Source organism: Mobula hypostoma, chromosome 2 (genome assembly GCF_963921235.1).
Source record: "Mobula hypostoma chromosome 2, sMobHyp1.1, whole genome shotgun sequence".
Classification (NCBI taxonomy): Eukaryota; Metazoa; Chordata; class Chondrichthyes; order Myliobatiformes; family Myliobatidae; genus Mobula; species Mobula hypostoma.
Window position 1 is genome coordinate 130,422,914 of NC_086098.1, and position 17,731 is coordinate 130,440,644.

Here is a 17,731-nt window from a genome sequence, read left to right on the forward strand (position 1 = left end):
ACATGAGGCTGCTTAACAAGATAAGAGCCCATGGAATTACAGGAAAGTTACATACGTGGATAGAGCGTTGGCTGATTGGCAGGAAACAGAGAGTGGGAATAAAGGGATCCTATTCTGGTTGGCTGCCGGTTACCAGTGGTGTTCCACAGGAATCAGTGTTGGGGCTGCTTCTTTCTACATTGTACATCAACGATTTGGATTATGGAATAGAGGGCTTTGTGGCTAAGTTTGCTGACGATACGAAGATAGGTGGAGGGGCCGGTAGTGCTGAGGAAATGGAGAGTCTGCAGAGAGACTTGGATAGATTGGAAGAATGGGCAGAGAAGTGGCAAATGAAGTACAATGTTGGAAAGTGTATGGTTATGCACTTTGGCAGAAAAAATAAACGGGCAGACTATTATTTAAATGGGGAAAGAATTCAAAGTTCTGAGATGCAACGGGACTTGGGAGTCCTCGTACAGGATTCCATTAAAGTTAACCTCCAGGTTGAGTCGGTAGTGAAGAAGGCGAATGCAATGTTGGCATTCATTTCTAGAGGAATAGAGTATAGGAGCAGAGATGTGATGTTGAGGCTCTATAAGGCGCTGGTGAGACCTCACTTGGAGTACTGTGGGCAGTTTTGGTCTCCTTATTTAAGAAAGGATGTGCTGACGTTGGAGAGGGTACAGAGAAGATTCACTAGAATGATTCCGGGAATGAGAGGGTTAACATATGAGGAACGTTTGTCCGCTCTTGGACTGTATTCCTTGGAGTTTAGAAGAATGAGGGGAGACCTCATAGAAACATTTCGAATGTTAAAAGGCATGGACAGAGTGGATGTGGCAAAGTTGTTTCCCATGATGGGGGAGTCTAGTACGAGAGGGCGTGACTTCAGGATTGAAGGGCGCCCTTTCAGAACAGAAATGCGAAGAAATTTTTTTAGTCAGAGGGTGGTGAATCTATGGAATTTGTTGCCACGAGCAGCAGGGGAGGCCAAGTCATTGGGTGTCTTTAAGGCAGAGATTGATAGGTATCTGAGTAGCCAGGGCATCAAAGGTTATGGTGAGAAGGCGGGGCAGTGGGACTAAATAGGATAAAATGGATCAGCTCATGATAAAATGGCGGAGCAGACTCGATGGGCCGAATGGCCTACCTCTGCTCCTTTGTCTTATGGTCTTATGGTAAATTGCCAAAAAGTACAGAACAATAATTGGGATTTGTGTAGCATGGCATTTGATGGTCAGCCTGAACATGTTAGGATAAAGGACTGCTTTTACGCAACATGACTCTACCTCACACTAATAACCTGTAAATCACCACAACTGAAGAGCAAACTGCTCATCTCTGTCCATCAAACTCAGCAAAAGTAGTTGAAATGGTTTACAATGAGAGCAACCACGAGCACTGAGACAATATTTTCAGAGATTTCCAGTGATATGATCACTCAAGATGGCACTGGAGTGTTGTGACACTTTTCAACTGACCCCAGCTCTCATAATACCTTCTCATTACATGTCTTACAACGTTCAACATTATATTCTACGTTATATTTTCAGTTTACAACCTCAACCCGGTCTGGTCCTGCTGAAAGGTCTCAGTCCGAAATGCCGACTGTACTGTTTTCCATTGATGCTGCCTGGCCTGCTGAGTCCCTCCAGCATTTTGTGTGTGTTACTTGGATTTCCAGCATCTGCAGATTTTCTCTTGTTTGTGATATTTATACTAGGCCATGATCTTCCTGAATAGTATGCATTTGTATCTCAGTGTAAATGACAATAATAACCACACCCTCACACAAATACTAACACACTCCTTAACCATTCTGCCCGCCACATGTTGATACACCACCACACTCCACCTCAAAAGTTGGCACACTGATGCTGCTCGATACATCACCTGGTGAATGCTGATCACCGTCAGGGATTCTTTACAAATGTGCACAGGCAAATGATTAGCTTTATTTGTCACACCTACATTAAAACATACAGTTTGGGTCAACGGCTAATTCAGTCTGAGGATGTGCTGGGTCAGCCCCATAAGGGTCACCATACTTTTGGTGCCAACATAGCATGCCTGCAAAATCTAACACCTAACACATACATCTTTGGAATGAGGGAGGAACCCGGAGCACCAGGAGGAAACACACGATTATGGGGAGAACATATAAACTCCATAAAAACAGTGGCGGGAACTGAATCTCAAACACTGGCACTGTAAAAAATGTGATGTTAACTGCTAAGCTACATGTCCCCCAAGACTTGACAAATGTCCAGGGACCTCTGCAAATATGGATAAACTTTCAACAATTCCCCTCAAATATCGACAAACATCTGGAGACACTTCACAAACATGTGCCCAGAGTACCTTATGTGCTAAACCTTTCCCATGCATATGCTCACAAATTATTCCACAAATAGTGGCATATTCTGGGGAATAAATCACAAACACTGACACCCTTGGGGGAACATTTTCCAAAACAAGATGCGTAAACCAAAAACTCTGGAGATATAGCGCTGATGCCACACAATAAGCCTGATCCCAGGTGGCCAGAAACTAATGCCCTCACAGATAATCAGCATTTCTCCCCGAAGACTACCAGCTTGCAAGACTATGTTTGAGAATGAAATCCTAATTTTCCACACCACAAGCAATGCAGGCACAATTTTCATACCTTAGTTTAACAAAATAAAGATGCAGACTGTCTTTCCAGAGACAAGGTAACTCTGAAAAGAAATCTATTCCCATTGACATGTATAGGATATTGTTGTTCCAGTCAACAACAGCCTCAACAAGGTGCCGGCTAGTGAGAATAACTGACAAGAACAGGGGGGGCTGAATTAGAGCATCCAGTTGAAGTGACGTCTATAAGTATGAGGTTAATAACCATGTCTGCTCCGATTACTCATTTCTCTCATGCCATCAAGCATAGGCACCTATTGTAGCCAGCTTCCCCAATGATGCAATCAGCACACATTGTTTTGTAAACAGAAGTGGAACCAAGCCATTCACAAATATGTTGCAATGGTTTAATTTTGAAAAAACTTCCATTTACACTGCATTTTCACCTTTATGTTGTTAAAAGATTTGCCTCAAATCACTGGAGGTGAATAACCAATTAATCCAGATTCATTTGTGTTTCTATTAGCTTTGATTTTTGAACATCTTAAGCCAAGAACTCTGTCATTAACTTCATTCAACCTTCCAATTCCCTCCAGAACTGCGGCCAAGTATCGAGGCCACACGTTTCATATCTAGTTTATGTGCTAATACAGTTCTTCTTCCATCTACCATGAAAGAATTAGGTAGTCATTCAGCAAGGAATCAGGCCCTTTAGCCCACCAAGACTGTACCAACCACCAAATTACACACATAGAAGTTGATGGTGAACGCAGCAGGCCAGGCAGCATCTCTAGGAAGAGGCACAGTCAATGTTTCGGGCCGAGACCCTTCGTCAGGACTAACTGAAAGAAGAGCTAGTAAGAGATTTGAAAGTGGGAGGAGGAGGGGGAGGAGGAAATCCGAAATGATAGGAGAAGACAGGAAGGGGAGGGATGGAGCCAAGAACTGGACAGTTGATTGGCAAAAGGGATATGAGAGGATCATGGGACAGGAAGCCTAGGGAGAAAGATAAGGGGGATGGGGGGAAAACCCAGAGGATAGGCAAGGGGTATCGTGAGAGGGACAGAGGGAGAAAAAGGAAAGAGAGAAAAAGAATGTGTGTATATAAATAAATAACAGATGGGGTACGAGGGGGAGGTGGGGCATTAGCGGAAGTTAGAGAAGTCAATGTTCCTGCCATCAGGTTGGAGGCTACCTAGACGGAATATAAGGTGTTGTTCCTCCAACCTGAGTGTGGCTTCATCTTTACAGTAGAGGAGGCTGTGGATAGACATCAGAATGGGAATGGGACGTGGAATTAAAATGTGTGGCCACTGGGAGATCCTGCTTTCTCTGGCGGACAGAGTATAGGTGTTCAGCGAAACGATCTCCCAGTCTGCGTCGGGTTTCGCCAATATATAGAAGGCCACCAAATGCCCATTTCACACTAAGCCTATTTTTTCTTCCCAAATCAAAAGTGTTTGATAATTCCTTCCTTTTTTTCTTGTAGTCAAGTCTACACCACAGACATTAATTATGATTCACCAGTGTTACAAACTGTATCAAGCACATAAAGCAACAACGTGGACAGAATGCTCATGATGGGCAAAGTCCTGAAATCATTGAATGTTAGAAATATATGCTACAGGCTATTTCTCTCATCCTTACGATCAGCCCTATTCCATCACACAGCACTTGGTCCTCAGCCTTGTGAGCTGCAAAAATATGCACATCCAAGGGCTTCTTAAATATTGACTGTTGCCTCCTTCAACCTTTCAGGCAGTGAATTCCGGATCCACACTCCCTCTAGGAAACAAAACAAAACCTCAACTCTCTCCAATATGCCAACAGTCACTGTAAACCTGTCTGCATGAATATGAGAATTTTTCACCCAATAGACCATTGTGTAAGCACTCATCACCATGAACGAATGCTGCAGTTCAAGCCGTTAAGAATGGGCAATAAGTGTCAGTTGTCAACCTCACAATGAACTTTAAATAAAAGAGAGGGAAAACTACGGTTTTATCCAAATACATGAGCACTTCACACCTTCAGATAAAGAAAAATATGACCAAATCCAATGAATGCCTGTAACCAAAGGTGTCTCTTCTTTGCAGAATATTCATTGTTTGCTGTCCAACAGACTATGCCAGAGACATCAGAGTCAAGAGACTGCTCTAACCTGAATGGAGATGAAGGATGTTCCTTGAATCTTATCCCTAATCTACATATTGAGATTTATTTAAATATCTAATTTGCTTCAACTTGCTGTAACTTTATGTTTTAATTTCCCCTGCAGTTAAATTAACTGTTTTTAGTTGTACTGGATTTTACTGGTCATATTAATTTTACTTTAACCTCTTTACAACTGTTTTAAAAACCCCTAGATAACTGTCCAAATTCTTTGCGATTGACTGGGAGGAGCAGGTGCTTGGGTTTCTCCACGAAGGAGGGTTGATGGTGGAGGCTTCCAGCATGGTCCATGGTCCAATTGTGTCGATCTCAGTAGGAAAATGGCACACATAGCTTTGGAACAGAAAATAACTACCTCAAGCTGGCCTACAAGATATGGCAACTGGCACACAATAGAAAATTGTAGTTAATTGTACCCAATCATGAAACAAGATCTAAGAAATATTACAGAACCATAAAACACAGGATAATTAGCCAACTTTGACCATGACAGCCTTTCAAACAGCTCTCCAGTTAGCCCCCTACTTTTCTCTTTGAGCAGAGTGTCGTATTATTCCCCATTCAACCACATTACATGGTTATCCACTGTATTATATTCTCTTGATTAACTTCTCAGCAAGTGCATTCCAGTTCATAATTAACCACCCACTAATTTCTCCTCATAACCCCCTGACAATTAGATTAATTCTGCATCCTACAGTTCTAAAACCTCCCTCCAGGAGTAAATATTTACTCTACCATTGATTGTCTTAAGAGTTGAGCTTATTAATTGAAGTTTAAGAGGCTCATCTTTCTGAACTTCAATTTTTAATAGTCTCAGATATAACCAAATCAATTTCAACATCTACTACAATTGATGTTCATCTCTGCTGGCACACTGGCAAGTCCCTGCACCCTCTTCAGGACATCCTCTAGAAAATGACTGTCACAAGGGCAAAAAATGGCTGCTGAATGTTCCAGGGTTTAGATGTTTCAAAAGGGACAAAAGGGAGGTCTAAGAGACAGGAGAATGGCACTGCAAATCAGGAATGGTATCACAGCTGCAGGAAAGGAGAACATTGTCCGTGTGGGTGGAAGTCAGAAACAGGAAGGGAGCATTCACTTTATCAGGTGTATTCCATAGGCCCAATAATAGCAACAGAGACACAAAAAATCAGATCAGTAGAAAGATTTTGGAAAGGTGTGAAAATAACAAGGTTATTGTCATGGGTGGCTTCAACTTTACTAATATTGATTAACACCTCCTCTGTGCAAGAGGTTTTGATGACGTACAAGTTATGTGTCCAAGAAAGATTCCTGACAAAATATGTAGAGAAGAGGCCATACTGGATCTAGTACAAGGCAATGAACATAGTCAGGTGAGCACCTCTTGGTGGGTGAGCATTTTGGAGACTGTGACAATAAACCCTGACCTTTGACATAGCCCTGCACAGGGATGGGAAAATCAGTATGGGAAAGTATTTAATTGCAGAAGGGCTAACTATGATTCAATTAGGCAGGAATTTGGAAGTATAAATTTGGAACAGATGCTTTTAGGGATATGTACAGCGGAAATGTGGAGGTTGCATGGGGTTTTGAAGCAGCGAAAGGATCGTAGGGTGAAGGAACCATGGTTGACAAGAGAGGTGGAACATCTAGTCAAGAGGAAGGAGGAAGTACACTTAATGTTTAGGAGGCAAAGGAGGAAGTGACAAAATAAATTGATATAAGGAAGCCAAGAAGGAGCTTAAGAAGGGAATTAGGAGAGCTGGAGGGGGCCATGAGAAGGCCTTGGCGTGTAGAATTAGGGAAAGCACCAAGACATCCTATGCATACATGAAGAACAGGAGGACAACTAGAGTGAAGATAGAACCAAGCAGGGATAAAAGAGGGGAAATGCGCTTAAAGAGTTGGAGGAGGTAGCAGAGATCCTAAATGAATACTTGATGCAGAACTCATCAGTGAGAAGGACTTTAACAAATATGACATCAACATACAACAGGATAATGTGCTGGAACATATTGAGGTTAAGAAAGAGGAAATGTTGGAACATTTGAAAACATTAGGATAAGGAAGTCCCTGGGGCTGGATGGGATATACCCCAGGTTACTATTGCAAGTGAGAGAAGAGACTGCTGCACCGCTGGCAATGGTCGTTGCATCCCCACTGGCCATAGGAGTAATACTAGAAATTTGGAGGGTGGCAAATGTTGTTCAAGAAAGGTAATAGAGATAATCCTGAGAATTACAGACCAGTCAGTTTTAAGTCAGTGATACGCAAACCACTGGAGAGGATTTTCAAAGAGAGTTCGTGCCTAAAGAGCCTGATTGGCTTTTTTGACGAGGTGACAAAACAAATTGATGAAGGTAGAGCAGTGGATATAGTATATATAGATTTTATTACTGTATTCAACAAAGCTCCCCATGCTAGGTTCATTCAGAAAGTCAGGAGGCACGAGATCTAGAGAAACTTAGCTGCATGGATTTGGAACTGGCTAGTCCATAGAAGGTAGAGTTGGTAGTAGATGGAGGGAATACTGCATGGAGGTCTGTGACTAGCGGTGTTCTGCAGAGGTATATTCTGACACCCCTGCTCTTTGTGATGTATAAATGAAGAAGTGGAAGGGTGATTTAGTGAGTTTGCAGATGACACAAAGGTTGGTGGTGTTGTGGATTGTGTAGAAGGTTATCTTAGGTTACAATGATACATTGATAGGAAGCAGAGTTGCGCTGTAAAGTGCCAGATGGAGTTCAATCTGGAGAAAGCGTTAAGTGATACACTTTGGAAGGTCAAACTTGAAGGTGGGGCGCATGGTGAACGGCAGGATTCAAGAAGTTTTGCAGGATTAGAGGGATCTTGATGTCCACATTCACAGATCCTTCAAAGTTGCTGCATAAATTGATAGGGTGGTTAAGTACTAAAGACCTGTGCTGATCAACTGGCTGGACTGTTCACTGAGAACTTTAACCTCTTGCTTCAGCAGTCTGAGGCACCCACCTGCTTCAAGCAGACTTCACTCATACTGGTGCCCAAGAACAACATAATAACCTGCTTCAATGACTATTGTCCACTTATATCCACAATGACGAATTATCCTAAGAGGTTAGTGATGAAACACATCAACTCTTGCCTGAGAAGCGACTTGGATCCACTCCAATTTGTCTACGGGAGCTAGAAGTCCACATCAGGTGCAATCCCATAAGCTCTTCACTTCACTCTGGAATATCTGGACAGCAAAGATGCATACATCAGAATGTTCTTAATTGACTACTGCTCAGCATTCCATACCAGCATCCCCTCAAAATTAATCAATACGCTTCAAAACCTTGGCTTCAATACATCTTTACGCAATTGGATCTTTGAGTTCCTCACTTGCAGACCCCAGTCAGTTCGCATTGGCAACAACATCTTCTCCACAATCTCCATCAGCACAGGTGTACCCACAAGGCCATGTGCTTAGCCTCCTGCTCTGGCTTCACACTTATGACTACATGGCTAATCACAGTTCCAATGCCGTATTCAAGTTTGCTGACGACACCACTGTCTTATGCCAAATCAAAGGTGGTGACAACTCAGCATATAGGAGAGAGATTGAAAATCTGGCTGAGCAGTGCCATAATAACCTCTCACTCAATGTCAGCAAGACCAATGAGCTGATTATTGCCAACAGGACCACAATCCATGAGGCATAGGAGCAGAGTTAGGTCATTCAGCCCATCGAGTCCACTCTGCTATTTCATCATGGCTAACCTTGAATCTCATTCAACCCCATACACCTGCCCTCTTACTATATTTCTACATGCCCTACCAATCAGGAATCTATCAACTTCTGCTTTAAATATACCCACGGACTTGGCCTCCACTGCAATCTGTGGCAGTGCATTCAACAGGTTCACCACTCTTTGGCTAAAAAAATTCCTTACTTCTGTTCTAAAAGGTCAACCCTCAGTTTTGAGGCTGTACCGTCTAGTTCTGGATACCCGCACCAGAGGAAACATCCTCTCCACATCCATCTTATCTAGTCCTTTCAACATTTGGTGGGTTCCAATGAGATTCCCACACATTCTTCTAAATTTCAGTGAGTAAAGGCCCAAAGCTGCCAAATGCTCGTCATGTTAACCCCTTCATTTCCAGAATCATCCTTGTGTACCTTAGGAGGAGGAAAACCAGAGGTCCATGAGCCAGTCCTCATCAGAGGATCAGAGAAGGTCAGCAACTTTAAATTCCTTGGTGTTATCATTTCAGAGGACATGGCCTGGGCCCAGCACGGAAGTACAATTTTGAAGGAAGCATGGCAACGCATCTACTTCCCTTGGAGTTTGTGAAGATTTGGTATGACATTTAAAATGACAACTTCTGCAGATGTGTACTGGAAAATATATTGACTGGCTGCACCGCAGCCTGGTATGGAAAGACCAATGGAAAGACCTTGAATAGAAAATCCTACAGAAAGTAGTGGATATGGCCCAGTTCATGATGGATAAAGCCCTCCACACCACTGAGCACTTTTACACAAAGTGTTGTCACACAAAAGCAGCACCGATCATCAAGGACCCCCACCACCCACGTCATGATCTCTTCTTGCTACTGCCACTGGGAAGGAGGTACAGAATCCTCAGGACTCACATCACCAGCTTCAGTAACAGGTATTATCCCTCAACCATCAAGCTCTTGAACCAAAGGTAATAATTACACTTGCCCCATTATTGAAATGTTCCCACAGCCTATGGACTCAATTTCAAGCAATCTTCAGTTCATGTTCTTGATATTTATTGCTTATTATTTATTATTTCTTTTTTTGTATTTGCATAGTTTGTCATCTTTTGCATACTGGTTGAACACCCATGATGGTGTGGTCTTTCATTGACTCTATTATGGTTATTATTCTATTATGGATTTGTTGTGTATGACCAAAAGAAAATGAATCTCAAGGTTGTATATGTTGATACACACACACACACTTATAAAAAATTTACTTTGAATATACAGTCGGCCCTCCTTATCCCCGAGGGATTGGTTCCGGGATCCCTCACGGATACCAAAAATCGTGGATGCTGAAGTCCCTTATTCAACCTGGCTCAATGCAATGGACCTTAGGACCCGGCGGAACCCCGAACATTGTTTAACCTGTCTCAGTACGGTGGACATTAGGACCCGACGGCGGAGCTCTGAATCTGCAGTGTTTCTGTTCATGAAAATAGTCACTATCACGATTGAAAATAAAGTGGAAATAATAAAGCAATCGGAAAGAGGTGAAACCCCATCGGTCATTGAAAAAGCGTTAGGCTACAGTCGGTCAACGATCGGAACAATTTTAAAGGATAAAGTGAGAAAGGCCCTGCTCTGATGAAGCTACAATTATTAGGCAGCAACACAGTGGTTTAATTATTGGGTTTTGGGGTTTTGGGTTTTTGATCCTTCACATCAACCCAGCATGGATGGAGAGCGCGCTCGGGAGCAATCTGTCAATGGATCGAAGTTCCCAAGCCCGGCGCTGAAACATACGTTTCTTAAATGTTTTATATGCATAGAAAGGTAAAATATATACTATATACTAAGACAAACGTTTGACTAACTGATGCTAAATAATACCGGATGTACCTGTTCCGACTTACTTAGTCAGAGAACTTCTGTTTTTTCTCCAATCCCGATCCACTATAATGTACGCACATCCTCCTGTATACTTTAAATCAGCGGTCCCCAAACACCGGGCTGCGGACCGGTACCGGGCCGCAAAGCATGTGCTACTGGGCCGCGAGGAAACGATATGATTTGGCAATAGGAGTCAGCTGCACCTTTCCTCATTCCCTGTCACTGTTGAGCTTGAACGCACGCGAAGTCATTACGCGCGCGTTATCCATGTCAGCACGGGAAGGAGATCAACTCCTCCAGCTTGCAAATGACGGTGGGCTGAAAAGTATGTTTGACATAACATCTCTGCCAGCATTCTGGATCAAAGTCAAGGCTGAATATCCTGAGATAGCCACGAAAACACTGAAAACGTTGCTTCCATTTCCAACATATCTCTGCAATAAATGCAACGAAAACTAAATTGCGGAATAGACTGGACATAAGGAACCCCCTTCGAGTATCGCTGTCTCTCATCACCCCTCGATAGGACCGTCTTGTTGCAGGGAAACAAGCCCAGGGCTCCCACTGATTCAGCGATATTGGTGTGTTGCAATGATTTTATATGTTCATACGGGGAAAGTATGTGCTGTGTGTTTAATATCCAAACGTTACTTAAAATGTTATGATGCTATTGACTTATATAACCATTTAACTATATAATAATTACAGCACGGAAACAAGCCATCTCTGCCCTTCGAGTCTGTGCCGAACGCTACTCTCACCTAGTCCCACCGACCTGCACTCAGCCCATAACCCTCCATTCCTTTCCTGTCGATATACCTATCCAATTTTTTCTTTAAATGATAATATCAAACCTGCCTCCACCACTTCTATTGGAAGTTCGTTCAACACTTGCTTCAAGCTCCCCGATAATTGACTTACCACTATATTCATGCAAGGAAAATATGCACTGTGTGTTTAATATTTATTTCGTTAGATAAACCCTTTTAGAAACGAAATTGAGTGTATTAGCCACTTATCACCTATATTCTAGTCGTGATTAACACACCCCCACCCCCCCAAACAGAATCGCCAAAAACGATATGTAGAAAAAAAAACCGGCACGTACACGCATGCGCACTGGTGCCCGCGCAAGGCTTCTTGGTCATTGTAGTCTTTCTTGGGGTAAACACGTATTTGACTGCTACTCTTGTCCATTGGCAACCCTCCCCTCCCCCCCCCCAGGTCAGCTGGTCCGCAAGAATATTGTCCATAATCAACCAGTTCGTGTTGCAAAAAAGGTTGGGGACCCCTGCTTTAAATCATCTCTAGGTTACTTATAATACCTAATACAATGTAAATGCTATGTAAAATAGTTGTTATACTGCATTATTTAGGGAATAACGACAAGAAAAAAAGTCTGTACATGCTCGAACAAGAAGTGCTGGAAGAGCACTTCCGGGTTTTCTCAATTTGCGGTTGATTGAATTCGCGCATGCGGAACTCGCGGATAAGGAGGGCCGACTGTATTCACTTTTCACCCTAATCCTATTTCCATCTCTAGATCAATTCTCACCGAACCTGAGGGGGAAAGCCTGAATGTATTCACCCTATTAAGACGTCTCATTTTTGTGTACATCTATGCCATCACTCCTCATGCCACAGAATAAAGTCCATACGTGGCAATAATAAACCTACTTAGCAATTTGAGCTCAATAATCAGAATGCATAGAATTTTACTTGACTAGTAATAAAAAGCAAGTTTCACTCAGATACTGAAATTGCAATAATATCTTTCACACATTTATCAAACACTAAAACCCAGAGTCTGCTATGTTTACAAATCAATGGCCTTGCATCACCAACACCCATCTTCTTGTCCTGATTTTGGGAGGTCCCATGGAAAGAAGAAAAGGAAGTTAAGTTTCATCAGAGCTGTAAAATGTATTCAAAAACACAGGACATAAATCCCTATTTACAGCAGTCAGAACTTGCTGTGGAAAGAACAAGAAAAAAAAATGCTTATCTCTCAAATGGAAGGTGCTCACCTTGGAAAGATGTTGTGGGAAAGTAAACAGAACTCAAAACAATTTTCTTTTTTTCCAGCAAGTTTGATTTTGTAAGAAGAAATGCCAAAGCTACTTTGCATCCACCAGTTGCCACCACCTGATCTTGTACAGTACAAGGTTAATTTATTCTGCACACCATCTTTGGTTGCAAATTAGCAGTAGTGATGCACAGAAAATGAAACATACAGAAGAATCAGGCCCAGAATCAATTGGCCTGGTGCAATGAAGCATACTTCCAAAAGGAGGGATATGTGTGTGTGGCAGGGTTGGGGTGGGGTGGGAGTGTTTGGGTGTCTGTTATTTTCTAATACCTGACTGCTTCCTTTGTATGTGATATGTTATGTGTGATATCCTGCAGAAATCTGTTTCAAGCTATCAAGAGCAAATGCTTACAGGTGGCAGAAACAACACCAATGAACCCTTCATCAAGACATGCTGTGTTGATTGGGTAGAGTTTCAGTTCAAGATTGAATATGTATTGACCTTAAGAATCAAGAATGTAATTGTTATTCTTAGGAGGTTCCATGTTAATCAGCAAGGGAACCCATAAAGTCTTAAGCACCCCTGTTAACTTTCAGAAGGAAATTGACCATCAAGCTGAAGAACTTCAAACATTGTCATGCAATGAAAACAGTGAAAACAAGGAACAAAATGTGAGGACTTTTGTCACTGCAATGCACCAGACCACAATCATCTGCAGGGTGCCTGAGAACAATAACCAAGCAGCATGCAGGCAGTGAAAGAGTTCAAGAGACACGTGACATATGGGCAGCATGTGGAAAAACAAAATACTTAGAATTTACATTCATGATCTTTAGTTTTACAGGAGTACTGAGAGAAGCTAGCTCCTCTTTGGAAACCAAGAGGTAAACAAGAGTGAGACAGGTACAAAGAGAATCATGGCAGCACAGGTGGTAGACTTCTAACACTACCAAACATATTCTAGTTTTTCATTTGAGCACTGCAGATAGCACCATTACTTTTTAACCCTGAAAGTGATTTTCCCTCACATACTTAATTCCATTTTGAAAACCACTGTCGTTTCAGGAGGTGAATTTCACAGATTAACTAATTGTTCTGGAAAAATATTTTTCCTCATCTTGGTGAAAAAAAATCACTTGTAAATAGTACAACATTTATCCAACTGCTTCTAGATTCCAGGGTGGCGGGGTGGAGATACGTCTCTACCAAAGGAGGTGTACGGTGCTCCTTCCCTCCGTTAGCCTGCAGGTCACCCTTGTGCAAGGTGTAGCACCTGCTTAGCCCTTCCATGTGATGCCATGGGAGCAGGCAGTGGATGGCTGTATGATCAGCTGGTGCATATCACAAGTCCTGGTTATACAATCACTGATGCCAGGCACACTATCTCTGAAGAGTGCTGATAACGGCTGTAGTCACCCATCTTGTAAAGACACTACCCAGAAAAAGGCAATGGCAAACTACTTTGTACAAAAATTTGCCAAGAACAATCATGGTCATAAGACCATGATCACGTACATCATAAAACATGGCACATAATGATGGTGATGATTCTTCATTCCATAATCATTATAAAACATCCCTCAATGCTCCAGTTGACAGTTCATTTGCCATTATATCAGAAAGTTGCAGTGTAAGTGCAACTCCAAATTAAGACAGATACTCCGAACTAGTGTTGAAAAAGTCTATTTTAATGGCGCAACAAATAAAATGGTGGCAGAACTCAGCAAGCGAGGCAGTATCGTGAAGACAAATGAGTATGCAACAATTCGGTTCAAGACCTTTCATCTGGACCAGATGAAGGGTCTCAACCAGAAATGCAGATTGTCCATTTTCCTTCACAGATGTTACCTGACCCACTGAGGTCCTCCAATGGGTTATTTGTTGCTCCAGGACTTTAGAATAAGACATTAAACCAAGACTGTATCTGATTTTTTATGTGGATCTAAAAAACTTAATTGCTCTATTTTGAAGAGTGGAGCATTTAGCCCTGATGTCCTGACCACTACATCCACAATAAAAATGATTAAAAACAGATCATTGTTGTAACCTTGTTTTAAGGTTACTGTTCAAATTATTTTTGCTTCCTATTTTGGATTAAATACTTTTGGTTAGCTATAAAGCTCTTTGGGAATATGCACGTACTCGTTACTCATATACCTTTCTCTATTCTAATCAACTAGTAATCACTTCACTGATGGTAAACAGATATTCTAGTTCGTTAAGATGCCAGGATCGCAGTCAGCATGTTCCTTACCTCTGTCTATGTAGGGTTTGACTGCAGTTGTTTCACTCCACTCCACTTTCAGGCACTACCTCACGCCTTGCACTTTACTCTCCTTCTCCAACTGATGTATCACTTACTAAATAAAGGCCTTCGTTCCTTTCTAATACAGAAGCATCACGCTACCGTCCTTTTCACATTCTTGCCCTCCTCCCACACTCATTGATCTTCAGTTCCTCACAATCTTCACCTATTCACTCTCCCTCATTCCCTACGTCTTCCAGTTCTTTCTTATTACTTTGTCACTACTTTCTTCCTCAACCTCTTTCCTCCACCCTAACCTCTCCCTCCTTCTTTTAATTCCCAAAACACCCTATTTTATTTTCATTCCCTCTCCTCCCTTCTGCTACCCTCTCTTGTCCGATATTCTTCTCCTCTCTCCCTTATTATTCCGCCCCAATCCTAATCTCTCTTCTTCCCTCTGCCCCCGCCTCTCTTTCCTCTTCTTTCTCTACCCATCCACCCTTCTCTCTCTTCTCCGACCCCACTTCACCGGCCGCCCCTGATGACGCCGCTCCGGGACACCGGCTCTCCCTTTTCCTCCTCCGCCGGAAACTAACCCCTACCAGCTCCTGACCTCCACGGTAAATTTTCTTTAGTGATAATGTCTACATATAATAATCCCCTGTCTCATTTATAACTAACAATTCAAACAGTCACTCCGAGCTGCAACCTGCGCAGGGTTAAGTTCTTTTTGAGTACGAATAACCCAATCAAACGAGCAGGAACCTCCGACAACTTCGGGATGGAAGTTTCGCCACAGAGTACCGCTTTAATGAAAACTAAAGTAGTAACATTTGGGGGATGAACTCGGGCGTCTTTGGTTGTTGGAAGGAATTTTAAGTACAATAAAATTATTATATTTTTTCAATCCGGAACCGACGTTGTGGAGGCAGCGGGAAGACGCGAGAGGAAGAATTAGAGCAGGGCGCGCGTTGCCATGGCGGAGGAAGAGGCGGTGGTAGATCGACCCCCGGTGGCTGAGGCCTCACCGCCACTCGCGGCCTCGCCAGGTAAGGAGCTATGCCAGCTCTTTTTGTCACTCCGTCATCCCCGGGTGAAAAGGTCCTGGGACATCGACTCAAGACCTTACATTTGTGTGGCCCCTTTCATGGTCCACTTCGGAGCCAATGACAGACTCTGATTCGATGGGCCAAATGGCTCTGCGCAGTGGTAGTTCTGCGGTTGCATGAAATATTACCCAGACTGCAGATGATGAGAAAATAAGTCGGTTCGGCACGTGATACTGTAAATTTTATTCTACTTAAAGGAATTACTTTCAACTATTATTTACTATGAATGCTGTACATCACGTGCATTACCCAACGCGTCGTAACTTAGAATAATGATCGTAGAGTAATACAACACAGGAACGTACCTTCATCCCTCCCTATCCCAGACATCCCACCCTGCAAAAACTCATTTCAGGGAGGTAGCACCCCCGCCCCCCGCAACCCCATATCCACCCCCCCCGTCGACCTCCAAGGGTGTATGTAATACTTTGTTAAATGATTTTGTCTAATCTGTAAAGCAAGTTGGGTATATGCAGCAAATGTGACACTAAAATATGTACTTATATTATCATGTTTATTCTATTTCAACTTTAAGCAAGTCTACAGGGAGTTTGGCCTCATCACGTAGGACATCAGTAGCGTAGGTCCTTGGCAGCTAGCCAGCTAGTTTAAATCAGGGGTCCCCAACCTTTTTTGCACTGTGGACCGGTTTAATATTGACATTATTCTTGCGGACTGGCCGACCCGGGCGGGGGGGGTGGTCGCGGTTGGTGTTAAACGCGACCGGAATATTGGTGATAAGTCAACTATAAGTCAGTTGTAAGTGGCTAATACACTCAATTTCATTTCTAAAGGGGTTTATCTAATGAATTTAATATTAAGCACACAGCGCATACTTTCCTCGCATGAATGTAGTGATAAGTCAATTATAACAGTGGTCCCAAACCTCCGGGCTGCAAAGAATGCAGCGGTACAGCGGTAGCCAGAATGCACCCAGCATGTCTTTAAGAAAAAAGCCGAAATAAACAAGCTAATTCATTAGGTGCCACACATCAAAGTTGCTGGTGAACGCAGCAGGCCAGGCAGCATCTCTAGGAAGAGGTACAGTCAACGTTTCAGGCCGAGACCCTTCGTCAGGACTAACTGAAGGAAGAGTTAGTAAGAGATTTGAAAGTGGGAGGGGGAGATCCAAAATGATAGATGAAGACAGGAGGGGGAGGGATGGAGCCAAGAGCTGGACAGGTGATAGGCAAAAGGGATACGAGACGATCATGGGACAGGAGGTCCGGGAAGAAAGACGGGGGGGGGGGAGAACTCAGAGGATGGGCAAGGGGTATATTCAGAGGGACAGAGGGAGAAAAAGGAGAGTGAGAGAAAGAATGTGTGCATAAAAATAAGTAACAGATGGGGTACGAGGGGGAGGTGGGGCATTAGCAGAAGTTAGAGAAGTCGATGTTCATGCCATCAGTTTGGAGGCTACCCAGACGGAATATAAGGTGTTGTTCCTCCAACCTGAGTGTGGCTTCATCTTTACAGTAGAGGAGGCCGTGGATAGACATGTCAGAATGGGAATGGGATGTGGAATTAAAATGTGTGGCCACTGGGAGATCCTGCTTTCTCTGGTGGACAGAGCGTAGGTGTTCAGCAAAGCGGTATCCCAGTCTGCGTCGGGTCTCGCCAATATATAGAAGGCCACATCGGGAGCACCGGACGCAGTGTATTACCCCAGCCAACTCACAGGTGAAGTGTTGCCTCACCTGGAAGGACTGTTTGGGGCCCTGAATGGTGGTAAGGGAGAAAGTGTAAGGGCATGTGTAGCACTTGTTCCGCTTACAAGGATAAGTGCCAGGAGGGAGATCAGTGGGGAGGGTTGGGGGGGACGAATGGACAAGGGAGTCGCGTAGGGACCGGTCCCTGCGGAAAACAGAGGGGGGGGGAGGGAAAGATGTGCTTAGTGATGGGATCCCGTTGGAGGTGGCGGAAGTTACGGAGAATAATATGTTGGACCCGGAGGCTGGTGGGGTGGTAGGTGAGGACCAGGGGAACCCTATTCCTAGTGGGGTGGC

General features: G+C 43.3%; 2 protein-coding genes across 2 annotated transcripts in view; one reads left to right on the plus strand and one right to left on the minus strand.

Moving 5' to 3' along the window:
• Positions 1-15,070, minus strand: part of supt7l (SPT7 like, STAGA complex subunit gamma) — a 42,378-nt gene extending 27,308 nt beyond the window's left edge. The window contains exon 1 of the mRNA XM_063040659.1: positions 14,626-15,070. The gene's annotated coding sequence lies outside the window, so the exon portion shown is untranslated. The remainder of the gene's footprint in view (positions 1-14,625) is intronic.
• A 73-nt stretch (positions 15,071-15,143) lies between these two features.
• slc4a1ap (solute carrier family 4 member 1 adaptor protein) overlaps positions 15,144-17,731 on the plus strand; it is a 187,590-nt gene continuing 185,002 nt past the window's right edge. The window contains exons 1-2 of the mRNA XM_063040658.1: positions 15,144-15,236; positions 15,549-15,665. Coding sequence (XP_062896728.1) covers positions 15,593-15,665 — 73 coding nt within the window. The 5' untranslated portion in view covers positions 15,144-15,236; positions 15,549-15,592. The remainder of the gene's footprint in view (positions 15,237-15,548; positions 15,666-17,731) is intronic.